Genomic DNA, 24,012 nt, shown 5'->3' with positions numbered 1-24,012 from the left:
CACGCGGCTCAATATTATTATTCTTTTTTTAAAGTTTATTTATTTTTAGTTTGCTTTTGAGTTTTAAAATGTCTTCCCCTGCCCCCCATGGAGTGTGATCTGATACAGGGTCTACACACACATTCGTATTAAACGTACTGTCGCATTAGTCTTGTAAAGAATCAGGACCAATGGGGGGAGGCACGGGCAGAAAGAAAGCGACAAACCATAGGGTCGCGGTGCCATTCACTCTCAGCTCGTCCTCTACCTAGAGCGCCAGGCCGCCCCGAACCAGCCGCGGCGAGCGCAGGAAATCGGCGTCTGTGTCTTTAACACCCCCCCGCCCCCCCCACCGGGCTGCGGAGGGCACGTGACCTCTCCGGTCGTCATAGAAACGCCTCCCGCTCCTTGCGTCACTTCCGAGACGCCGTCCCGCCCACTTTTGCCTCGTCCTTTCTCGCTGGCCGAGTAGGAACTACGACTCCCAGCAGCCCTCGCGCTGTTTCCCATCATGGCGGCGGGCAAGAAAACGTGTGTGAAGGAAAAGACGCCGGAGGGGGCTCCGAGTCCGCCCGGGTACCGAGGTGAGACTCGAGAGGGGATCCAGGCCGCGCCCCTTCCCTTCCCCTCACAACGCCCCTGCTCCGAGAAAGGGCCGTTCCGGGAGGGGAAGGGGCAGGAGGGGATGTCAAGCGCGAGGGACCGCGCTGGGCAAAGGCGCGGAGACTAGAGGGGCCGCTGTCTGTGTGTGTCGGGGCGGGCTTCGTGGGGGAGGCGGGACTTGAACTAGGCCCTGAAGACAGAGTAGGGGGGAGAAGGAAGGCAGCCCCGGGCCGGGGAGATGTTCCTGCCCTTAGTTAGTAAATGCTTCTCGAATGAAGGAAGGAATCCAGGAAGGAATGGCGAGCTGCGGGGGAGGGAGCGGCCCTCCAGCTGTTTGTTCCCTGGAGCTCTCTGGTGGGAGGGCCTTGAATGCCGGGCCTGGTTGCAGGTTCCCTCGTAGAAACGGTTCCAGGTGTGGGGCTCTGCCCGGGCAAAGGCTAGGAGGTGGGAGATGGAGAGGGTTGGAGGAAGAGCCCGGGGGAAGAGGGAGCAGCAGGTGTGGACGAGGTGGGTCCGGCTGTTTGTCCACTGTGTCCGTGCTTCCCTTTCAGCCGTGCCCATCAAGTTCTCCCAGGACCAGGCGTCTTCGCATTTCCTCTACATCAAAGAGCACCGAGTTCGAGGGGGCGCCAGGTCCAGCTGGCCTCCGGACCGCACGCTTTTTGTCCTCAACGTGCCCCCGTACTGTCCAGAGGTCAGCGAGCCCCGCTGCGGGTGGGGGGAGCCCGGGTAGTAAGAAAAGGTGAGAAGGGTGCTGGAGGAGCGGATGAGGACCCAGGTTCGAATCCTGCCTCTGCCGCTCGTCGGCTTTATGCCTGTGTGCCTCGGTTTCCCCCTCCGGCCTGGGCAGGTGACCGCCTCTGGCTGCCTCAGTTTCCCCTGCCTCCCACCAGCTGCCTCAGCGCGTTTAGGAATGAGATTTAAAAGCATCGGCACTTCACACTGACCTCAGCCAGCATTTATTAAGTACCTACTGTGTGCAGGCAGGAACATGCTCCCTGCCCTCGAGGAGCTCACGGTCTAACGGGCACTGCGTGCAGACACCAGGACATGTCGAAGATCGGAGAGGAAAGAGGGGCCGAAAACCGAGCCTCGGGAGCCGGCGGCCTCCGCCTGGGTACTGCCAGCGTATGCCGCGTTCAGCACCCACGGCCCCCCACCTGCGCGGGGAGGGAGGAGGGGCAGCCGTCTCAGCCACTCTCTGGGATGCGGCGGGTCCTTGAGCCCGGCTTTGGGGCGTCCCAGGCGGCGCTGCCACGGTGGGGGGGGGGGGGGGCTCACTCCTGCTTTTTCTTTCCCGGACACGGTTAGGCATGCCTGGCTCAGCTCTTCTCCACCTGCGGCCCCGTCCAGTCGGTGCATCTGTGCGAGAGGCCGGACCTGTCAGAGAGGCCGGAGGAGGCCCCGTCGCCGTTTTTCTGTCCAAAGCCTGTTCCGGTAAGTGTCTTGGGGAGCATCGGACCCCTCCCCCCACTTTGGGGGCTCGAGGCTTTTCGGGGTCGCTCTCCCAGACCTCCGGCAGCGCCGGGAGCCTTCACCCGGCCCGTCCTCTTCCTCGCTTTGTAGTCTCCAGATCGACCCCCTCCCGGTGACCCCCCAGCCACCCACGGAGGGGCCAGAGACCTCCCGCCATCCCTCTGTCTAAACCCTCGCGATCGGGGTGGCTGAGGGCTGGGGGCACCACCAGCTCGGCCATCCTACGGGAGAGGAGAGACCCCCAGGAGCCGGCGCCGCGGCCCCCCCTTCATTTGGGGGCTCAGAGATGGTCATTTGTCTGCTTTCTGTAGGAAGAGGCCCCGGCCAGGGCGGGGGGGAGGGCATGTGCATTACGTTCAGACTAAAAGGAAGGTGCCAGCCCGGGCCACGGCTGCGAGAGGGGACAGGGCAGGACTTGAACCCGGGATTTCCCTTAGTTTGCCTTTCTAAAGAAGATCCGCGTGTTCGGGCCGGGCCGGAGATCGGGGTTGCCTCCCCCTCCCTCATCCCTCAAATCTCCCAAGGCAGCCCGCAGAGCCCCCACCTTTCCCTCCGCTTCTTCCCGGTCACCTCCATCCTCACCTCCTTCCGGCTCTGGCCCCCAGGGGTTCCAGGTGGCCTACGTGGTATTCAGCAAGCCAGCGTCGGTGCCCAAGGCTGTGGCTCTTCAGGGACCTCTGATCGTCTCCACTGAGAGCCAGCCGGTGAAGACGGGCATTGAGAGTGAGCGTGGGAGCCCGGCCGGGGGCGGGGGGGGGGGGGGGGGGGTGATGAGATCCTCCTGGTGAAGGGTAACAGTTAACACGCACAGGGCGCCGGCTGTGTGCCAGCCCTGGGGAGGGCCGGGCTGCCCCAGTTTACAGGGTCAAACAGCAGCTTAGTCTGTCTCAGGGCAGGTTGGACACGGGGCTCCCCGCTCTCTCTCTGAAGTCAGGAAGGGTTCCCCGGGGAGGAGGTGACTGGGGGCTGCCGCAGAGGCCTCGGGTCGGGGGGCCTGGGGAGGCTACCTTTGTCCCTCACCGTGGCCCCTTTGCCAGAGTGGATAGCGGACTACGCAGACTCCCTGGTGGACCCGGAGGCCCTGCGGCTGGAGGTGGACAAGTTCATGGAGGACTATGACAAGAAGATGGCCGAGGTACGGCCGCTGCCCCGGGGACACGCGGGGTGGGGGGGGGGGTCCCTCCTCTGGGATCGGGGTAGGGCCTGAGGCTCCCCCAAGGAGCCCGGCCTGCCGCTGTGCAGGGGGCACGGGGGCTGCTGACTCCCCATGGAACCTTGGGGGACTTCGCCGCAGCAGATTTCCACCCCCGGGTTCAGTAACTGGGGGAGGGGGCCTGCAAAGAGGAAAGATGAGATCTTGGTGAGGATTGGCACTCAGATCCTTTGGCCGCCAACCTAGCGCTCCCCCAGCCCTGGGAAATAGGGCAAGCCAGAGGAGATGGGCTCAGACTGGTCGGCCCTGGGTCCCGGGGTGGCAGCTGACCTTCAGCCTCCCTCTCCTGCAGGAAGAGGCCGAGGCGGAGGCAGAGGAGGGGATCCCAGACGAGGAAGGCTGGGTGAAGGTGACCCGCAGAGGCCGGCGGCCCGGCCTGCCCCGCTCTGAGGCTGCCAGCCTGCGCGTGCTGGACAAGGAGAAACGCAAGAAAGCCCGCAAGGAGTTGCTCAACTTCTACGCCTGGCAGCACCGTGAGACCAAGATGGAGCGTGAGTGGGAAGCCCATGCCCTGAGCCCCTCCCGAGCTTGGGGGCCCCACCCCAGCTGCCCTAGCCCGGCTTGGCGGGTCACAGTGGGGCGGGGGTCCTGCTAGAGGCCCCCTCCTGCCCTGTTTCTGCTCCTCTCACCCACCAAGGCGGGGCCCAGCCTGGCTGGGAGAAGACTCCGAGATGGGGTGGGGGTCCCTGATAGGTGTGGTCTGGGTGGGCTCACTACCTGCATCATTAGCTCCGTTACTACTGGGGAGAAGCCAAAGACTTCCCAGAGTCACAGCATTTGGAGCAGAGTCCTGGAGACTCTGGTCCCCCCAGATGGCCTGCAGATGGCAGGGGAGCTCCACTCCCCTGCTGACTAGGAGACTCCTCCCTCCTTTCCTCTCAGAGAGTTTGTGGGTGGAGCTGGAGCAGTTTGATGAGCAAAGGCTGGACAGGGCCAGGTCATCTCAATTCAAGACCTGCCACGTCTGATGCCCACGGCCGTGGGTCCCATCCCTCTGGGCCCCATTCAAGGGGGCTGGTTAGCCCAGGTCCCTCAGGGCCTTCCTCCAGTCCATCCCTGCCCAGTCCCTAGGACCCCCTTTCCTCCTGGATCCCTTAGAGCAGGACTGTCCTGGCTTGGGTGCCTAGGAGTGTCAGGGCCCTGGTGTCCAAGGAGTGTCTCCCTCAGCAGGGCAGGGATCGTGGAGGGGGATGGCTGCCCGCCCCTCCCCCCTTACCTCCTCTCTTTCCCTCTTTCCAGACCTGGCCCAGCTGCGGAAGAAGTTTGAGGAGGACAAGCAGAGAATCGCCTTGATGCGGGCCCAGCGCAAGTTCCGCCCATACTGAGTTGGCCATCCAGGCCCCGAGAGGAGAGGGACTGATGGCCATTGTCCCTCGCCTGGAATGCGGGGACCAGGAGGGAAGCAGGCCACCCACAGGGAGAAGAGAGAGAGCAGGGCCCTTGGCATGTGGCTCAGGACTCCAACTTTTGGGGCGCCCCAGCTTTTGGGGGCACCATCTCCACAAGGCTGCAGCCATTTTTCAGAGGATGTAAATAAAGGACGTATCTTTTCTGCCCAGTCGCACGCGTGGTCCATCTGCATGGGCTGGGCTGGCAGGGAGGGCTGCCTCTGAGGGACCCCTGCCCCACCCCAAGTCCCCAGTACCCACATGTACCACAAGCAGTGCAATGAGTCAGGCTTTATTTCTCAAGCTGTGGAAGGCTCCCTGAGTCATTTCTGGGGGTGGTCCTGGAAGGGCTCAGCCTCAGCCTCTCTGCCCTGCCCTCCCCCAGCAGACAGGAGGGAGGTGGAGGCAGGGCTGTGGTTACCCCGACCCAGGCCCCTCTGGCACCTCAACAAGAGAGACCCAGCGGGTTTTCCTGCCTGGGCCCAGGGCCTCCGGGGCAGGGTGACTGCATCTCTCTGCTGGCAGGCCAGCCAGCCCCCGGGGGTTACAGGGGGGCCTGGCCGTGCAACTGGCCTTGCAAGAAGCTGCTGATGATTCCAGCCACCCGCTGAGGCTCCTGCATGTGAACGTAATGGTTGCCGGGGACCTCCACGTACTGGTAGCGCTGGAAAGGAGAGGGCAGGAGTGAGTGGCCACCCCTTGCCTGGGGTCAGTGCCCAGCTGACCCTGACCCCTCCCCCAGCGGCCAGGCCCTCTCACCTCCTTGAGGGTCACCTTTAAGACATTCAGAACGCTCTCCAAGGACTGCTTCTCTTCACTCCCTTCCATCGGTCTGTAGTAATGGTATCCGTCGGTGGCCCTAAAGAAGAGGGATCAGTGACAGTCCCCTGGGGGGGCGGGGCCCCAGGTCTCTTTTGCACCTGGGGGAGGAGGGGTTGGTGTGTCCATGGACTCAGCCCCCTCCCCGGGGCTGGAACGAATCCAGGAAAGGTCTTTTGGGGCGCTCCCAGCCGTACTTTCTCCGGGGCCTGAGGGGGCAGGGACACTGGGCCGGAGAGGGGGCTCAATGGCACGCACCTCACCAGGAGGATTCTGGCCTGGATATTCTTGCAGAAATAGGCCAACTGGTCCTTGCTGAGGAACTCAAAGTGATTCTGTGGCTGGGAGGGGATAGGACAAAGCGCAGTCAGTGTAGACCCTCCCCTGCACTCCCAAGGGTGCGGTGTGTCTCTGGGTCCAAGCACCCCCTGGGGCCTCACAAAACCTGGCCCAGTGATCGGTCCTGTTTCACAGTTGAGGGAATGGGGCTGGAAAAGATTTCCCGACCCTGGGAGCAGCATGGCTAGTTAAAGTGCCAGTGCTTGAAGCAGGATTCAAACTCGGGTCTTCTTGCCTCCAGCCTCCCACTTCCTGGGCTCCCCCAAGGGAGAAGAGAGCAGAGCAGAGATGCCTCCTGGCCCAGATTCCAGCAGGGCCTGCTGTTTTCCCAGGAGTGCCCTTGTGATCTAAGCCCCATAGGAGGCTGGAGTCCTGATGGCCACTCCCTAGAAATGTAACCCTGGGCTGGCCTCGGTATCCTGTGGGAAATGTGGGGGACAGATAATGAAGGCAGCCAATACAGCTGGTCCCGGGGTCAGGAAGAACCGAGTTCAAATTCAGCCTCAAACCGTACTCGCTTACTTGCCACGTGGCCCCTGTTCACTTCAGGTAAAACGGGTAGCATACTGATGCCTGCCCCCCAGGGTGGTGTGTACGAGATGATGCAGATGGGTAAGGTGCCCTGCAGAAGTGCGCGCTGGCTCTGTGGCCCCTTCCAGCCCCGGCCTAAGCAGGGGACTCAGCCAAGGTCACCAGCTAGTTAGCAGCTGGCCCTCAATCTCATTACATCTCACTGGGGTGATGTCGGGCTTTTCCCAGCAATGCCCCCCGGAGCCACAAGATGGGGCTGCTGCTGCATGAGTGGGCAGGGGCTTCACAGACATGGGGTGGGGGGTGGGTCTTGGCCCTTCACCCTGCTTTCAGTGTCAGTCCTTCACCCCTCTCTGAAAGCCAAGTCAGATTTAGAATCGGGATTTTATAAGAAAGAGACAAAGCCCCTGATGGGGGGTGGGGGCGCTCGCCTCAGGCTGCTCAGGGAGCTACCAATGGGGCTAGGTTCCACCCTAGGGCTCTTTCCCCCTGCTGGAGCCTTCTTTATGGCCCACCTGTCCTTCACAACCTTCTGCCTAGTGTTAGAAGGGTACTAGGTCCCCCTGACACACCCTCCTTGGGGGCAGATCGCAGCCCCTCTCCCCATACCCCCACTGGTGTGGGCTGCTCCTGCTCTGGCCTGTCCGAGGCCTGGAGGCCGTCTGCTTGAAGGGATCCCAGAAGAGCTGGTGCCTCCTCTTCAAGGGGCTGGGGCACCTCAGTGAGCAGGAACAAGGGCTTATCTTGAATCAGTCATGAGCCTTGGATCTGAAGCCCTCTAACTAATGGACTTTGGACAGAACCATTCACTTACTGGGTGTGTTTCCTTATCTATACCAGAGACACATTAATGCTGGTACTACCTAATTCCCAAGGTGGTTAAAGAGAAAGTGCCATGGGATAGAAGACCCTTACCCCCTTCCAGCCCTCTCTCCACTGTCAGCCCGGCTCCCCCTCCCACATGGAGTTGCTCATTGTCATCACTCTGCTGCCCTGAGACGTTCCATGGCTCCCCGTGCCTATGCTTCTGTGCCTGGCATCCAAGGCTCTGTGATCGAGAACACAACCAACCTCATGTCAGCATGTGCCATAGGCTACAGTTAAATGAGCTGCCGCAGTGGCTGCCAGTTCACAGGGAAGGTTTACAAAGCGCCATCTGTACGCTGGGCAATGAGGTGGCCAGGCCAGGCCAGGCCAGGAGCAGACTAAGGGGCCGGCAACCAAGACTCAGGCAGCCACGCTTTCCATTGCTTCCAGATTCTTTGGAAAAAGTTCCTCCCCTTTCTGCCTGTCAAGGTTCCTGTCTCACATCTGTCTCTGCCCTCGGGCTCAAACGCTCCCTTGAATGATGCCAGAATCACAGACATGAGGCGTTGGGACTTTGGCACTGTTGGGCTTGGGGCAGGGGCAATCCAGGCCTGAGTCTGTAAGGGAGTGGCCCTGGCTAGGGGCAGCAGGCAGGATGAGGAAGGAGTGAGTAACAAAGGGAGAAAGACTTGGGATTTAGAGGCTGAGAAGGCCAGAATCCTAGCAGCAGAGGTCGGCTAGTCTGAGGCTTCACTTCTCATAGATGGGGAAACTGAGGCCTGGAGAGGTGGAGGGGTCCTGCCTTCCCTGATCTTTCCCCCACAGTGGGAATGGAGCTATTAGAAAGGGGGGCTGGGTAGCTGGGAAAATTAAACCGAGTTATGCTTTCCTTGGGGAAAATACAAGGAGGTCTCTGTCACCCTGGGGGCCCCTTGAAAGTGCCCGGGAGGCTTGAGCGCCTCTGAAGCTGCTGATCCTGCCCCTGCCTCTCTGACTGTCCCCCTCCATCCAGCGTTGTTCCTGGAGTAAGGAAGCTCTCTCACTCCTGGGCTACCCACTAGGAGGACCCCGTGGCACTGCCTTCTCAGCCAGGCTGCCGGACCCCAGCATCCTTGGCACCGTTTGGTGGGCCAGTGTCAGAAACATCTGCCCTTAGCAGATCTGCTGGCCGAGGGGCCTTTCCATCTGCACTGCAGCTGAGCCCTCCCTTCCTAGGATAGGAGCTCCTTGCACAAAATGAACAGGGAAGCATTAATTAGGCACTTACTATGTACTAAGAGATGGAGGTACAAAGACAACACAGACTTGGTCCTCTCAAGGAGCCCACAATCTAATGGGGGAGATGACACGGAGAAGGGGGTTCATCCAGGAGGCAAGGACTCCCTGTATCCCCAGGGCTTAGCATCAAGGGCTTAATAAATGCACATTCATTCATTCCTACGTCCCCGGTGACCCTCCCACCAGCTCCCTGCTCTCACCCCATTTCCGTTGGCCATACTCTCGTTTTCTTTCTGACCTCCAGACTAGAAAACCTGTGGTCAAGGGACAGCTAAGGGGCACAGTGGATAAAGCACTGGCTCTGGAGTCAGGAAGACCCAAGTTCAAATGTGACCTCAGATGCTTATTACCCGTGTGACCCTGGGCAAGTCACTTAACCCTGATTGCCTCAAAAAGGAAAAGAAAGCTGGTATCCAGCTTGGATCTGCCATTCTTAGTCCTCCATGTCCATCCCAGGTTCTGGAATCTCTCAGACTTGGCTCAGTGCCTTGCCAGCCTAGGAGGCCTGGGTGACTGCCCAGGAGGCCCTTGGCCCCACCGGATTTCTCTGCTTCATCCTGGAAGTTCCTCAGCCCTGTAAACTACCCATGGCCTTTCCTAGTCACCCCCAAACACAAACTGACCCCCTTCCCCACCTTCCTAGTACCCTTGTGGTCAGTACCACACAATTCACCTCCGAATTGAAGCATTTGTTGTATTTTCAGAGGCAATCAGGGTTCAGTGACTTGCCCAGGGGTCACACAGCTAGTAAGTGTCTGAGGCTGTATTTGAACTCAGGTCCTCCTGACTCCAGGGCCAGTGCTCTATCCACCTAGATGCCCCTGACTGAAGCATTTATTAAATACCTGCTATGTGCCAGGTGGGGATACCAAGAGAAAAGTGAAAAGCAGCCCTGCCCTTGCCCAGAGTCCAAGGAGAGAAGTCTTCAAGTCTTCCCTTGTCTCCTCCAAACCTGCCCCTCTTCTCAATTTCTCTGTTCCCATCAAGGGCGGCATCATCCTTGGGGCACCCCAGGTTTTCTCCCTCACCCCAAAGAGCCAGTCAGTTCCACGGTCTTATAGCTCCTCCCACCACAACCTTGGTCAAATCCAATCCTTTCCCTGCACTTATGGAGCTGCTACCCTAGTCAGCCCTCATCAGGTCACACCTGGCCCAGTGTTCAATCAGCATATATTAAGTACCTACTGTGTGCTGGCTAGGCACTGGGGATACATAGACCAAAAAAAAGTCATTCCTGCCCACCCTTAAGGTGCTGACATTGCACGGGGGAGGTCACCAGCCCCCAAATAGAAGCCACAATAGCCTTCAGCCTCCCCACAGCTCCCAAAGCCATCCCACCAAGGCACTGATGGCCAGGTTACTTCCCTGCTCAGTCCATTCCAATGGCTCCCTGTTAACTCTAGGCTCCCATACAGACTCTAGCATTTCTCTGGAGCCCCATCTGGCTGCCTGACTGTGTGCAGCAGGCCCTCACGGACTCTACTGCAGCCAAACAGCTGCCAGCCATTTCTCACGCCTGACATAGGCCTGGCCCCTTTCCCACCTTCCTTGGAAGCTCCATTTAACACAGACTCCTACATGATGAGGAGGGTCAGGCCGGGAATCAGGAGGACCTGAATTCAAATCCAGCCTTTCTTGCTAGCTGTGTGACCCTGGGCAAGTCACTTCATCCTGTCTGCCTCAGTTTCTTCATCTGTAAAATGAGCCAGAGAAGGAACCGTCGAACCAGTCCAAGAAAACCCCAGATGGGGTCACGGAGAGTCAGGTATGCCTGAACAACATCATTTACCGTATTGGTATGTACCTCCCTCCAGGGGACTGCAAACACCTTCAGATCAGGGACTCGTTTGGTCTGGGGTCTTTTTAAATCTCTCTTTTGGGTGTCCCCCATGGACTGTGTTCCATAAATCCTTAACGGATTACACACACACACACCCTCATGGACTTGGGAAGTGCTTCAGGTTTCAGGAGAAAGGGAAGATGAGGACTCACCAGGCCCAGCCTCCGGTCTCGGTTCAACACCAAACCTAGAGGGTCCAGAACAAAGATGGCACCTCAGTGGGAGGAGCAGAGAGTGTCCATTCTGGACAGTTCTGAAAGACTCTGGGTCTCAAGTGATGCTCTCTAGATGTTATTAGCTTCTTTGAGTCCCTCCCCCCCCCGGCCATGTGACTCCCCAGGAGTGAGGGCTTCTTCCAGATTCTCCTATGGGGAGGCCCTCTGGGGGTTCCGGGGGCAGCTGGTGCAGCCTCTAGATTGGCCCGTAAGCCCCATTTTACAGAGGAGGAAACTGAGGCAGAGGGCCAGGAAAGGACTTGGCCAAGGTCATACAGCTGGGAAGCAGCTGAGATGCACAATTCATTTGTTCAGACACCCCTTCAGTCCCCTCTTCACTCCGCAAGCATCTGGGGGTAGACGGGGACCCGAATGTGGCCATTCCCTTTCTGGAACAAGTTTGGATTCCACAGATGCCCCCCCACCCCACAACCACCACTTCCTGCCCGGAGTTGTGGCCAGCAAGGGGGCTCTCTGACCTCCTGGCACCTTGGTGGTTCCTCTCTCCAGCAAGAGCTTCCCACACTCCTCGCCCACCTGTATGTTGTTCTTTAGAAAGCTGGGGAAGGCACAGGAGGCATCAGGGAAATTGGGGCCAAGGGGAAAAGGCGTTGTATCATTAACACACTAAGAGGAGGAGAGGAGGCGTTTCTGGGAGAAAAGGCAAACACAGGGCCCAGAGACAAAGAAAAAGGATACTGGGATCCTAGTGACTGAGGAGGGGCGACCTGCCTCAGAGGAGGGCCTTTCTGCACTGAGATTGATGCAGAGGTGAAATCACAGCTCTGGCTTCAGACCTCCCCGCCAGATTCACACAGTGTGTATGAGTGTGTGTGATTGTGTGTGTGACAGTGTGTATGTGTGTGGGAGGGACAATGTCTGTGTAACTGTGCGTGTGAGACAATGTGTGTGTGAGAAATGTGTGTGTGACTGTGTGTGTGACAGTGTGTATGTGTGTGGGAGGGACCATGTCTGTGTAACTGTGTGTGTGAGACAATGTGTGTGTGAGAAATGTGTGTGTGACTGTGTGTGTGACAGTGTGTATGTGTGTGGGAGGGACAATGTCTGAGCAACTGTGTGTGTGAGACAATGTGTGTGTGAGAAATGTGTGTGTGACTGTGTGTGTGACAGTGTGTATGTGTGTGGGAGGGACAATGTCTGAGTAACTGTGTGTGTGAGACAATGTGTGTGTGAGAAATGTGTGTGTGACTGTGTGTGTGACAGTGTGTGTGACAGTGTGTATGTGTGTGGGAGGGACAATGTCTGTGTAACTGTGTGTGTGAGACAATGTGTGTGTGAGAAATGTGTGTGTGACTGTGTGTGTGACAGTGTACGTGAGTGTGTGTATGTGTGTGTGACTGTGTGTGTGCCCCACTGGTGCGGAAACAGTTCTTAGCACGAAGTATTTGCTGAATGATTAATGCCTGACTTGTGGTTATTCTGGGCAAGACCTAAAGATCCAGAGAGACTGGGAGAGAACAAGGCCAGCGCAGGAGCACCCGATCGTCCCAGGATCTGAGGACCCAGAGCCCGCCCCTCCCCGCCCCCTGGCCCAGGACCCTGCCCCTCTCCCCCTCCCCTGGCCCTAGGACCCTGCTTCCTGGCCCCCTGCTCAGCCTCAGGACCCTGTCCCTCTCCCCCTCCCCTGGCCCCAGGACCCCGCCTCCTCCCCTCCCCCACCTCCTGCCCCCTGCTCAGCCCCAGGACCCCAGCCTGCCTCCTTCCCCTACCCCTGCAGCATCTCCTCAGGGCGGACAACCTTGGGGGGCCTTTGCTGCTTGGCTTCCACCTGCAGCAAGTGCTCAATGCTGCGCCGTCTGTAGGTCAGCAGGTTGTTCATCTCCTGGAGGGCAGAGATGGGTGCGGGCTGGTGAGGGCAGGGGCTCGATCCCTAGGGAGCCTTCCACGCTCATGCCCAACACTACCCCAGGCACCAGCAGCACCGACAGCACCCCCAGAGGCTTCCGATCCATTCTCATAGGACTTCAGCAGCAGCCAGGGGCCCGCTGCCCTCTCTCCTCTCCACTCCTGAGAGCAGATGTGATCTGTGGGGAGAGGCGAGCTGGCCGGGCTCCCGGATGCCATCGAGCCCAGTCCCGGACTCCTGGAGGAGGGGATTCAGCTTCTTGCCCTGGAGCCCCACCCTGACCTTCCCTGGCCCCTCAAGTCACCACTGCTTCTGCCTGTGCCTCCCCCCCTCCCACACTAGCCCGCATGCCCCACACGGATTCCTCCCTTGCACACCCCCCTGGCCCCCTCGCAGGGTTTGGGGAGTGGGCAGGGATCTCCCCATCACTGCTCTGGCGCAGGTAGACGATCCCTTTGGCCTCTGATTGGGGCCCTCCCAGCTCCAATGGTCCCTCAGAGACTCCCCAACCCTAGCAGCCCTGGCAACGGAGCCATGGGCAGGGGCAGGCTGGCCTCAAGCCCAAATCCACATCTGCCCCGGCCCAAAATACTGCTGGGAGGGAGGATAGGCTGTCCTATCAGTGAGGAACTGCAGAAGTGACCCTGCCAGTCGACACAGGGTGAAGCTGAAAGCAGCCCTGGCTCCTTCCCTTCTGCTGCCCCTCCTCCCCACCCCCACTGACCAGATGGGCATTCTTCAGATGCCAGGCTGTGTTTGTACGGGCACCCTGCCCTCCTCCCTCCTGTGACACCCTAATCCTGACCCCGCCGAAGGACATAGCAGCTACGGTACAGATTCTGGCCAAACTGGATCCGGGTGACAAACACAGACAGACTCAGCGCATGCGGGTTCAGATCCTGGCCCTGCACTGACCACCTGGGTGACTGACCCTTTCCCTCTCTGGGTCCCCCAGAGCTCTGCCCAGCTCTCAATGCTTTGAGGCTGGTTGCCACCCTCTCTCCTCCCAAAGGGAAAAGGTGTCACCCCCCGCCTCCTTGAGAACACGCAGCAGGGTGGAGTCCGATTTGTCAAGGCACTTCGTATCCCGCTGGTTTACCTGGCCTCCCCCTCCCAGGCCATTGCTGTACTACTGTGAGGGAGGAGGGGTCTCTGGAGCCAGGGTCAGATCCCCTGGGGGGTCCCCTGAGCCACACTCCCTCCTTCCAAGGCCTCACCACAGTGTCCAGGAAGAAGGGAGAAGATTCCAGCAGGATCAGCTTATCCACCATCTCGGGGAAGACGCAGGAAAACTGTGGAGGAGGAAGAGAAGAGAAAGACCGGAGGTGGTGGGGGGGTGGGGGCGGGGAGAGATGCTTCTCTCCCTCCATCTGGTGCTGAGGAAGCAGACTGTGGGTGTCTGCCCACCGTTCCCAAGGCCATGGAGAGGGAGCTTCCCCAGTTAGACTGGAACCTCCTTGAGGGCAGGGACTTGTTTTTCCATGTAGTTATATCCCCAGGACTTAGCTCAGTGCCTGGCACATAGGTGCTTAATAAATGTTTAGTGACTGAGCGTGACTCCAGAAGGTTCAGCTAGAGCTTCCAGGCTGAACTGACTTTGAGCACTGACTCTGGGCACAGCCTCCTGGGTCTGTCTCTCTAAGAGCCGGTCTCAGGGGGTTCAAGTCCAGGATGGGGCCCCTGGCAAATCCTCCACTTCCCCAAAGCCTCTAAAATGGGGGTGATACTGCCCCCCTCCAGGAAGGTTGTGGGGACCGGAGGAGATCATGCATGGGCAGTGCAGCCTGGGAGGCTGGGCAGAGAGGGCAACTTTAGACAAGTCCCTCTCTGGCTCTCAGGCTCCTTGGCTTTTGTGGGGAATAGGCTGAAGGTCTTTGCTATTATTAGGCAGCCAATGGGGGCAAGGGGAGGCTAGCTTCTTGTGACACCTCCCATCCCAAGGGTGGTCCCTCCTCTCACAGGCCGGCTGGTCCCCAGGGGTCCCCTCTGGCTCTGCGCTGCCTGGCTCCTGCCCTGGGCTGCCCAGAGCTGGTGAATGGCCCAGGGTTCTGGCTCTCAGGACGTGGGCTCTCCTTCCAAGCTGCCACTCCTCATTCTCCCCCACTCAGACCTCTGCCTGGCTGGAGGGGGGACAGGGACTTACCATGCTACCAATGACACCGCCTGCAGGACAGAAAAGGAGAGTCTGTGGCTCCCCCTCCCCAGTCTGCCCCTCCCTCCCAGGGCCCTGGGAAGCATGGGTGCACATCCTGCCCTTATGGCGTCAGGGCCCCGCAGTTTGCCAGGTCTAGGAAGATGGGAATTGTTGTGTCCTCACTGGCCCTGGGCATCCCCCCATCAGCCTAGGAGCTTTCCAGAGACACTGAGGGGGATCCCCATTCCCTGGCACCCAATCCAAGCCCCAGAGACCGGAGGTCTTAGGACTTCATTTTCCTGGCTAGGGCTGTGCCGAGCGGCCTGACTGCTAGATGCCACCTGTCTGAGCTGCGAAGGTCACAGAACCATGAGCCACAAGGGCAGAACCAAGTGCACCCCCCCAAATCCCCTTCTGTTCCTCCCCCCACTCTCCCACATGGGACCTGGCTCCTTGGTCTCTGGTACTCACCAAAACTGTGGGTCAGGAGGGAAAAGCGCTTCCATTTCAGGGCTGGAAACACGTGTGCACACACACACACACACACACACACACACACACACACACACACACGTCAGTGCCATCTCCCAGCCAGGCCCCCACCCCAGCCAGGTAACAGGTAACTGATGTCCCTGCTCAGGTCTCCCCTGCCTGGCACAGGGAGGCAGTCTTTAGATTCAGGGGCATTCCCTCAGGTGGAGCAGGGGTCCGAGGGCCAGCAACCTTCCTGGCTGCAGGCTCGAGGGAGAGACAGCTAGGGAGCCATCACAGGTTCACTATGAGAGGGATCTTAGAGATGGCTGATCTTGCCACCTCCTTCTCCCATGCAAGGATGGAGGCCCAGAGAGGGAGAGGTCCTCTGTCCTTGGTTCCCACAGACACTCTGTACCTGAGCCTGGACTGTCACCCTTGCTTTTAAAAACAGCTTTGATGGGTGACACCTTCTGTCTCTGACTCCCAGAAGCTCCTCTCTCTCCCACCCCCCAGGCTGCCCAAGATGTGGGGGACCTCTCAGGTGCTATGGGGGATGGTGGGCTTTCCCAAAGCGGTATCCCCCCCCCCCGCCCCGCTCCCACTCTCCCTCATTTACCTGTCACCACTCGGCACACCTCATTCACAAAATCCAGTTGGTAGTACGGGAAACCAGGGTGATGATGGGAGGAGAGGCCATGGCCCCCAAAGTCCATGGCGACATAGTAGAAGGCTGCCGGAGAAGGAGATGGGTCAGTGCTCAGAGCTATCCTCTCCAGCCGCCCGGCCCCCTTCCCCCGAATCCCCCTGAAGCCCAGCCCACTTTGAGGTAGAAGCGGGATGAGTCTGTCGAAGGAATTGGCGTTGTCTAGCCAGCCATGGAGGCAGAGCACTGGGGGCCCCTTCAGGGAGCCCCAGGCCTTGGCAGCAATGTGGCCCCAGGGCACGGAGAGCTTCAGTTCTGAGAGGATACCTGCATCAAAGGGGAGATGGGTGGCACTTTTAAGGAGCTGGAGGTCACAGTGGAGGAAGACCCGAGTTCAAATCCACCCTCAGACACTCGGAGCTGTCTGATCCTGGGCAAGTGGCTTCACCTCTGTTTGCCTGTTTCCTAGTCTATAAAATGGGGATGAGAACAGCACCTACTTTGCAGGATATAATTGTAAATGGCTTGGCACAATGCCTAGCACATAGTAGGTGTTTATTTTGTTTTTTAAAATTTATTTATTTTTTGTTTTCAACCTTAGTAGGTGTTTAATAAATGCTCATTCCCTTCCCCCATCCCTCTGCCCCTTCCCTCCTTAAGGAGCACAGAGCTGGATGACAACGATCCCCCTTTCACAGACGAGGACAATTGCCACTGAATCCTGTTTAGGCTCCCTTAGCCCAGGACGGAGATGGCTCCTCCCACTGGTCCTAACTCTTCTCTACGTCACGACTAATGTGAAAAGAGGTTTAAGATGAATGCATCAGTAGAGCCTGTATCGAATGGCGCCCCATCTTGGGGTGGGGGGAGGGGAGGGAAGGGGAGAAAATTAGGAACTCAAAATCTTATGAAGTGAATGTTGAAAATTAAAAATAGACAAATAAATTAATATTTTTTGTTTAAAAAAAGAATTCAAGGCCATGGTCATCATACTCTGTAATCCAGCGACACGTGCCTCTTTGTCCTTCCTCCATTTCCAGACACGAGGCATTTTCCCAGACTGTGTCCCCTGCCTGGAATGCTTTCCCTCCGCATAGCCACTTCCTGTCCCTGCTGGCTGCCCCTCCCCCGTCCCCTCTGCTCCTTGGAGAACCAAGCCCTTCCCCCTTCCCATCAGCCCAGTACATCGGGCAAAGCTTCGTTCTGGGAGTCAAGGGCGGGGTCTGTCCCCTCCCCCATCTGTGTGACCTTGAGCTTGGTGGTGCAATGGGCGGAGTCGGGCCAGGAAGACCCGAGTACCAACGGGGGCCTCAGACGCTGGCTGCGCTACACCTCTCGCCTGCCTGCCTCAGTTTTCTCGTCTGTTAAGTGGAGACAATCACTGCCCCTTCTTCTCGGGACTCAGACCAGGGCCCCGCACCCACGAAGCGCTTAATCAGTGCCCGTTCCCCTTCCCTTCTTCCGCTGAGCCTCACTCTCCCGGCTGCACAAGGGATGCTGCGTGCCCTCCCGTGCAGCCCCAGACCCTTCCCCGCAGCCGGCGCTCACCCATGGGGCCGGCTTCGGCGCCCGCCGGTAGATCGCTCCTTTGCGCACTAGGGGGCCCCCGCCGGAGATCGCTGCCAGCGGGCAGAAACCCTACTTAAGAACTGCGGCTGCGGGAGCTCGGGTTTCAGGAGCCGGGAAGCTGCCATAGCTGCTCCGCCTCCCCTGCAAAGCCCGTCCCCCGGGGCTGATCTCCCCCAGGCCCCGCCCCGCCCAGCTCCGGGCAGATCTCCAGCCCTTCGCCTTTCCGGGGCTCCGGCGAAAGGGGTGTCTCCGGCCTTTCCCAATCCCCGGCGTCGGGACCGGCCCGGGCGATCTCTCTGGCTAGCGCCGCTGGACGGTCCTCCCGGCGGGGGCTGAGTCTGCCGCTTCTTTGGGGCATCCTCCCGGGGCACCAGGGCACCGGACCGGATCACAGGGCAGAGCCCCGAGAACCCAGACCTGGGAGGGGTCTTACCAGAGGGGACCATCGCCCGCTCCTTGGGAAGGTGTCGGGCCCTGCCAGGCAGCCTTCCGCAGGACGCCTTTCCAAGCCATTCCCCAAACAGTTCTTGGTACTCCGTTAGGTTGTGAGCCTTTCCTCAGAGGGGTGCCTGGCACACAGTCGGCACTTCATAGACAAGTGTTTGATAATGACTGTGCTAAGGGCTGGGGGACCGTAGAGAGCCCAGCAAGCCCCTGCTAAGACTGAGGGAGAAAGGGCAAAGTACTTGGGAGGGGCCACGGGGGAGGGGGAGGGAACCAGGGTCCTCCTGAGGATGAGGACAGCACGGCCCTAGGAGGAGGAGCCTGGTTAGAACCCCCGGAGTCCCAAGGAGGCTTAGGCTGACCACAGAGGCCTGGGAGGCCAATCAGGCGGAGGCAGACCGCCTGAGCAGCTGGAGAGGCAGAGCCGGTACTTGGAGTCTGAGAACCTAGGTTTGAACTTGACCTTGGGCAGCAAACATTAAGTGCCTACTCTGTGTCAAGGCACCATGCTGAGGGCTGGTAATGCAAAGAAAGGAAAACAGAGTCCCTGGCCTCGAGTGGGGGAGTCTCACGGGGGAGACAATGCCTACGAGAGATACATACGGATTGTATTTGTAACAGGGCCTGGCACACAGTAGGCGCTACATAAATGCTCCGTCCCTTTTCTGATGTAGATGGGAGGTCATCTCAGGGGAAGGCCCTGATGGAGGAAGGCCTTCTCCAGCAATGGGATTTGAGCTGAATTTTCAAGGAAGCCGAGGAAACCCAATTTCTGAAGGGCTCTCAGCCTGGAGGGAGGCCCCCAGCAGAGCCCAAAGCCCTGCTTGGTTCCGGGTTACTGTCCCTGATTTGAACAGAGGCAGAGATGTTACTTATGACAATGTTGGGGGAATCATTAAACTATGGATGAATGATAGGACTGGGGGGATTCAGACTGTGAGTGTTGGGCAGAATCCAATAAAATGACATTGAATGGAGATACATGAAAAGTTCCAAAGCTCGCCTTCCTGAGTCTGGGGTGGAGAACGTGTGCCTAGACAGGGACTCCCATGAAAAAAGACTCAAGGCACGCTACTGGCCTTAGAAGCTCTGTAGGAGTCTGTAACGTTAATGGGATGTAAGGTCTTCCCTGCCCATTAATAGGGCTCCCGCGGAGCCCATTAAAGCTTGCTTAGGGGAGGCCTGCTGGTAGGAAGGCTTTCACACGTCTTGCTAATTTCTGACTAGGCACTGAGTTCTGGCTAGCTGAAAGAATATATATTCTGAGAGGTGAGCTTTTGCTTTGGGGGCTCGCTTATGCGAAGGACCTTGTGACTCCCTGGGCAGACTGAGTAGCCCTATGTTCAGAGCTCCCCGACTGCTCAGAGGTGAAGGCTCTCTTGATCCAGGGGTGTATGTAAAATGTATAGCAATATTGCTTTGATTCAGGCAGTAAAGCCCCGTCTGTTGGTCTTTATTTCTCTGCTTGTATTTTCTCTGAAGTTCAGGGTGCTGACTTTTCCTCTGAACTAGTGAATGTAATTAAAGATTGTTGACCCCTTCAACAGCTATCTTTCCTAGAAAAGCAGATCTAAGAGCCTGTGCTAGCAGCAGTACTGGGTGTGCCAGTGTGTTTACTGTTATGGAATCCACAGAGGAACATTAATTAAGGGCACTGAAGGCTTCTGGGGAACAGTCCTGCGTTCAGAGCAGGGTCAGTTCTGGTCTTTCAGTGTATTCTGGCCTTGGTTGCAACATATCTGGCATATCATATCTAAGTTTAAGAGAAAAAAATCCATCCATAATGAGTTTGCACACTTACTATCTATGTGACCCTGGGCAAGTCACTTCACCCTGCTTGCCTCAGTTTTCTCATCTGTAAAATGCATTGGAGAAGGAAATGGCACGCCACTGAAGTATCTCCCACAAAAAAACCCCTAATGAGTCAGACATGACTAGAATGACAGAATAACAAACTTCTAAAGTGGTATGTGTTGGGGGCAGGAATGGGGACCACCACACTGTCCCCCATGAATGTCCTTTGGTGTCTGAGTGCAGATAGACCCTGGAGGCCGCCTCAGTGCCCATTTCAACCCTCTTCCATGAGAGCATGGAAACACTGTGGTTGTTGTCCTCTGTTCCTGAAAAGGGCCAAAATGCCATCATGATGTTAAGATGAAGGCACAGTGTGTCCCACTGGGGCTGATGGGACCACCAGAACATTACAAGCTTGGAAGTCCCTACCCCGGGATGGGCACAAATAGTCCATATGAACATTTGGAGTGGATTCTCTCAATTCACATCCCACATTTCTTTTGAACTAATGCAATTCTGCTTTGTTCATAGAGCCCAGAACCTTCTCTGATGTGGGTAGTCCTGGGCCAGGGTTTCCCATGTCACGCACTCAATTCCAAAGTTCTTCAAAGGGACCTTGAGAGCGTCCTCATATAGCTTTTTCTGCCTACGGTGTGAATGCTTGCCTTGTTTGAATTCTCACTAAAATAGTGTTTTAGGCAAGGGAATATTTGGCGTTTGAACCCCATGGCCAACCGGTCGGAGTTGCCCTCTCTGAAGCAGAGTTGGAATGCTTGGCAGTTCTGCTTGAGAAAGGACCTAAGTGTCTGGTGCCTCAGCTTTCCAGGCCATCTTCAGGCTCTTCCTAAGACAATTCAAATCGAAGTGATTCATTTTCCTGGCACGGTGCTGGTAGGCAGCCTCTTCTCTCCCACACTTTCCCCCAGAGCCTCCCAAACACTGCGCTAGCTCTCAACCCAACCTCATCATCTATGTGTGCATCCCTGGAAAGTACACTGCGGAGGTAAGTGAACTTGCCCACAGCATTCCAAACTTCTCCATTTACTATAAACAACGGTTCCACGCATGGATGGCGAGGTGCTGGCTGGTGGAGAGCCTTCGTTTTCTTAATGTTGATTGTTAGGCTGAAATTAGCACAAACAGCAGAGAACTGTTGCATCTCAGCTTCAGAGGCTACACTGAGTGCCCAATCGTCTGCAAACAAAAAGTTGAACACCAGCTCTCCCTCCACTTTAGTCTTGGCTTGTAGCCTTTTCAAGTTCCATAATTTACCAACTGTGTGGTAGCTGATGTGGCAGCTGACCTTCACACTGTTTCTGTCCTCATTAAAGCTGTCTGACCACATGGCTGACAGCATCATTCTAGAAAGCATGGGAGGAGGCACATGGCCTTGTTTCACTCCATCGGTGACTCAGAAAGCTCGTCCATTGTCCATTCTCCAGAACCCAGGCAAGCATGCCATCTTGAAACAGATGTACAGTACCGATAACCTTCTCCAAGCAACAGAATTTTGTCATTATTTTCACAAGGCTATTAGTGTCAGAGATCTTGGTCAGATTAACAAACGTTGTGTGCAGACCTCTGTTCAGCTCCCGGCATTTCTCCTGGAGTTTTTTGGCAGCAGACAGACACCTTTTCGATTGTTCCTTGGCTCTTTCTGAAGCCACACTGGTTCTTGGGTAGATGAACATCTTCCAGGTGAAAGATTAGTCTATTAAGGAAGACTCTGGCAAGAGTCCTTTGCAGCATGAGTAAGAGAGGGATTCTGCCGTACTTGTCACAGAACAACCTGTTTCCTTTGCCTTTACAGAGATGGACGATGGAGGCATGCTTGAGCACCTGGGGGCTAACCTCCTTTACCATATAAGCCAGAACATTTCAGTCAGATTTTGTGAGAGCCTCATAAATTTTACCTGGAACAGAATCAGCACCTGGTGCTTTGCTGCAAGAGAGGAGCCTACAGCGTTCAAAGCCTCTTCCTCAGCTGAAACATTAACCCTTGCCCCAGCAGGTGCAAGCCTCTGGGGTGGCTCAAGCTGTTCCCGGGTTTGAAGTGGGGACAAATGAAAGGAAGGGAGGGGACTGGTTGGGGGAGGTTGGGGGGGCTTTCTCCCTCGAGGTCTTTAAGCAAAGATGTAAGGACTCTTGGTCATGTACTAAGAGCCTAGATAGGTGGTCCCTTCCAACTCCGAGAGCCTGTTAATTGTCTTATGAATTTTTACAGTTGTCCTTTTCACTGATATATTTGAATTTACTAACAATATCGACGCATTTGAAGAAAAAGGTCAACAAAATGAGGACTAGGGCACCAAACAGTACTTTAAAGTCCATACAGCCTGAGCAGAGCCTTGTGTGCTCCGGCCCTGGCATATTCGGGGATTCTTCCTCCTGTCTCAGTAAATCTTCATTGTTCTTAGTTTTGGGGGTTTGTCCTGCCACATTTTCTTTTTCCTTTTCCCAGAAGGCAGCTGAGGCTGGACCCGAGTCACAGCCAGGCTTTTCACTTGGCAAGAGCAGGAGAAGGCTGTCGGTCCAGTCAATCATTTACTGCCTTCTGAGGGAGCAGCAGTTCTGAATCTTCCCCTCCCCCCCCCGCCCCCCCCCCAACGCCACCCTGCATAGATGCTTGGCTTGGGCCCACCGCCTATTGCGACCAGCACTGTGCCCCCAGCACAGGAAAAGGCCACGACTGTCCCAGCAGGCTTGTCCTCCTCAGAGCTGTCCAGATACCCTTTGGGTTTGAAGGAGCTTAATCGGGCCAGGTTCTGACTCAGACCAGCCACTCAGCTCATTTCTAACCTGGCCTTTAATCCACTGCAGCAAGTGTTTATTAATCGCTTCAGTTAATTTGTACCTTATTATGTGCAAAAAAAACATTGGAGAAGGAATCGGCGAACCAGTCCAGTCTCTTTGCCAAGAAAACCCCAAATGGGGTCATGGAGCGCCAGGCAGGACTGAACAGCAAGAACAGGCAGGTGAGGCAGACATCAGGCAGACATCAGGCATCCAATGAACAAATATTTGTCGAGCTCTCCCTTGGGACAAAGCAGCCAGCCCTCCAGGTGCTCCCACAGATTGGGCTGGAGTCCAGAGAGAAGTGAAGAAGAAAAGGCCATTCACCTCCTGCCCTGGCTCCCTTGGGGATGCTTCTCCTGGGTCTGTGGCAGGGCAGCCCGGTCTCAGGCTCCCCTGCAAGCATCTCCCCAAGCCTCCTCCTCATTTGCCTGCAGGTCTAGACCAGAACCCAGAAAAGGCCTGCCTCTGTTCCTGGCTGGAGTCCATGGGGACACTAGGAGCGCCCCACCCACCCTTCTCTTTTAGAAATATTCAGATGACGCCTTTGCACTCCCGGAATCAAAGCAGCCTGCTCAGTACTTAGCCTTCCTGAGTCCAAGCCCGACAGACACTCTAACCACTGGACCGCCTGGCTGCCCCTGCATCTATGCACATACACGAATAAAACATCTTTAAAAGATTCGGTGAACACAGCTAGGTGGCCAGAGCTCAGGTCCTGGAGCCCCTCGCCCTTCTCCCCCATCGTAGCTCATCTTCCCGCCTCCCACGAACAAGCCAGACTGGTGGCTTCCTGCCTGGGTGCCCCCCCCCCCCACCCCCGGTCAGCATCACTCATTAACGAGGCCTGGAGGCAGCCGGGGGGCCTTCATCTGCTGCCCTCTGCTGCCCCCACCTGGACTGTCTCTGCCACAGCAACCCTAAGGGGCCATTCAAACCCCCTTCAAATCCGGACCTTTGGGAGCCAGCTTTCCTGGAGCAACAGATTCCTCAAAGTTTGCCCAAAGGGGACAAGGAGGCTGCAGCACATTACCCGTGAAGAGCAATCCTGCGGAGACAGCATAAAGGGGGTCAAAAGAGGGGGATGAGCTGGGGCCAGCCTGAGAGCACCCCCACATCTGCAGAAGGTGCAGGGGGTGGGGGGTCCCTACCACAGCTCTTCGGAGCATGGGGGCTGGATCACATGGGCAGGTTCAGAAGCGCCCCCATCTATGGGACCCTGGCACCATCAAAGGATGGCAGCTATAGAATGACCAGGGCATTCCCCCCACCCCCAATCTTGGCTCCAGCCAGAGCCCTCTGGGTCAATGACTTCTGCCCTATTACAAAAGTGGGGCCCAGAGAGTCTCACTCCAGACAAACAAGAGAACTGCCCCTTTCTGGACATGTTCCTGCCTCACTTTCCTGCCTTCATGCCTTTGCTTGTGCTGTTTCCTAGAGCTGGTGTGCCCTCCTCTCCATCCTCTCTGCTGAATCCTGTCCATCCTTCGAGGTCCAGCACCACCTCTTGCATGGTGCCAGCCCTGATTTCTCCACACTAGCTTTCCCTTCCTGGGACCTCCCGTGGCTTTTCTTTACTGCTTTCCTGTACACACCTCTAGGTTGGTGTCATTGGCTGATGACCTCCAAGAAGGAAGGGCTGAGTCTCATCTAATGTCCGAATCTTCCCTACCCCACCCCCACGGTGTGTCTGCACAAAATAAGCACACCCCAAATATTTGCCCAATTGACTTGAACGTGGAGGTCTCCAGGGCACTCGCAAGGCAGCTCGGTCTTTGGTGGGCTCCTCCCTCCATCCAGCGCTTC

At 57.1% G+C, this 24,012-nt stretch overlaps 2 protein-coding genes across 3 annotated transcripts; one reads left to right on the top strand and one right to left on the bottom strand.

Moving 5' to 3' along the window:
- The first annotated feature begins 391 nt into the window (after positions 1-391).
- On the top strand, positions 392-4,829 carry RRP7A (ribosomal RNA processing 7 homolog A). The gene is made up of 7 exons (XM_036760466.1): positions 392-563; positions 1,134-1,276; positions 1,894-2,019; positions 2,664-2,781; positions 3,096-3,193; positions 3,564-3,762; positions 4,511-4,829. The coding sequence occupies exons 1-7, from the start codon at positions 491-493 to the stop codon at positions 4,594-4,596; spliced, it is 843 nt and encodes a 280-aa protein (XP_036616361.1). The 5' UTR covers positions 392-490; the 3' UTR covers positions 4,597-4,829.
- A 106-nt stretch (positions 4,830-4,935) lies between these two features.
- SERHL2 (serine hydrolase like 2) lies at positions 4,936-17,303 on the bottom strand. Of its 2 annotated transcripts, XM_036761758.1 has the most exons (12): positions 17,155-17,303; positions 15,784-15,933; positions 15,580-15,693; positions 14,961-15,002; positions 14,499-14,518; positions 13,573-13,647; positions 12,219-12,331; positions 10,968-11,047; positions 10,426-10,460; positions 5,737-5,819; positions 5,419-5,518; positions 4,936-5,323 (listed from the first exon to the last, which is right to left on the bottom strand). In XM_036761758.1, exons 1-12 carry the CDS (start codon positions 17,156-17,158, stop codon positions 5,204-5,206), a joined length of 936 nt encoding a protein of 311 aa, XP_036617653.1. In that variant the 5' UTR covers positions 17,159-17,303; the 3' UTR covers positions 4,936-5,203. The 2 variants fall into 2 exon arrangements, with proteins under 2 accessions (XP_036617653.1, XP_036617654.1); XM_036761759.1 differs by lacking the exons at positions 4,936-5,323; positions 5,419-5,518; positions 5,737-5,819 and adding an exon at positions 5,826-7,396.
- Between the last annotated feature and the right edge of the window lie 6,709 nt (positions 17,304-24,012).

The sequence above is a fragment of the Trichosurus vulpecula genome, chromosome 5, assembly GCF_011100635.1.
Source record: "Trichosurus vulpecula isolate mTriVul1 chromosome 5, mTriVul1.pri, whole genome shotgun sequence".
NCBI classification, from domain to species: domain Eukaryota; kingdom Metazoa; phylum Chordata; class Mammalia; order Diprotodontia; family Phalangeridae; genus Trichosurus; species Trichosurus vulpecula.
Note: the sequence above shows the minus strand (reverse complement) of the source record. Positions and strands in the feature narration are given on the sequence as shown.

What these genes read in the sequence shown, in the direction of transcription:
- RRP7A (XM_036760466.1), top strand. Translation starts at nt 491, where the DNA reads ATGGCGGCGGGCAAGAAAACGTGTGTGAAGGAAAAGACGCCGGAGGGG. An exon ending in TGCCCCCGTACTGTCCAGAG is followed by an intron (nt 1,277 to 1,893) that starts GTCAGCGAGCCC and finishes GGACACGGTTAG; the next exon opens with GCATGCCTGGCTCAGCTCTT. An exon ending in ATGACAAGAAGATGGCCGAG is followed by an intron (nt 3,194 to 3,563) that starts GTACGGCCGCTG and finishes CCTCTCCTGCAG; the next exon opens with GAAGAGGCCGAGGCGGAGGC.
- SERHL2 (XM_036761758.1), bottom strand. An exon ending in GCCAGAATCCTCCTGGTGAG is followed by an intron (nt 5,519 to 5,736) that starts GTGCGTGCCATT and finishes CCTCTTCTTTAG; the next exon opens with GGCCACCGACGGATACCATT. An exon ending in TAAAGGTGACCCTCAAGGAG is followed by an intron (nt 5,324 to 5,418) that starts GTGAGAGGGCCT and finishes TCTCCTTTCCAG; the next exon opens with CGCTACCAGTACGTGGAGGT.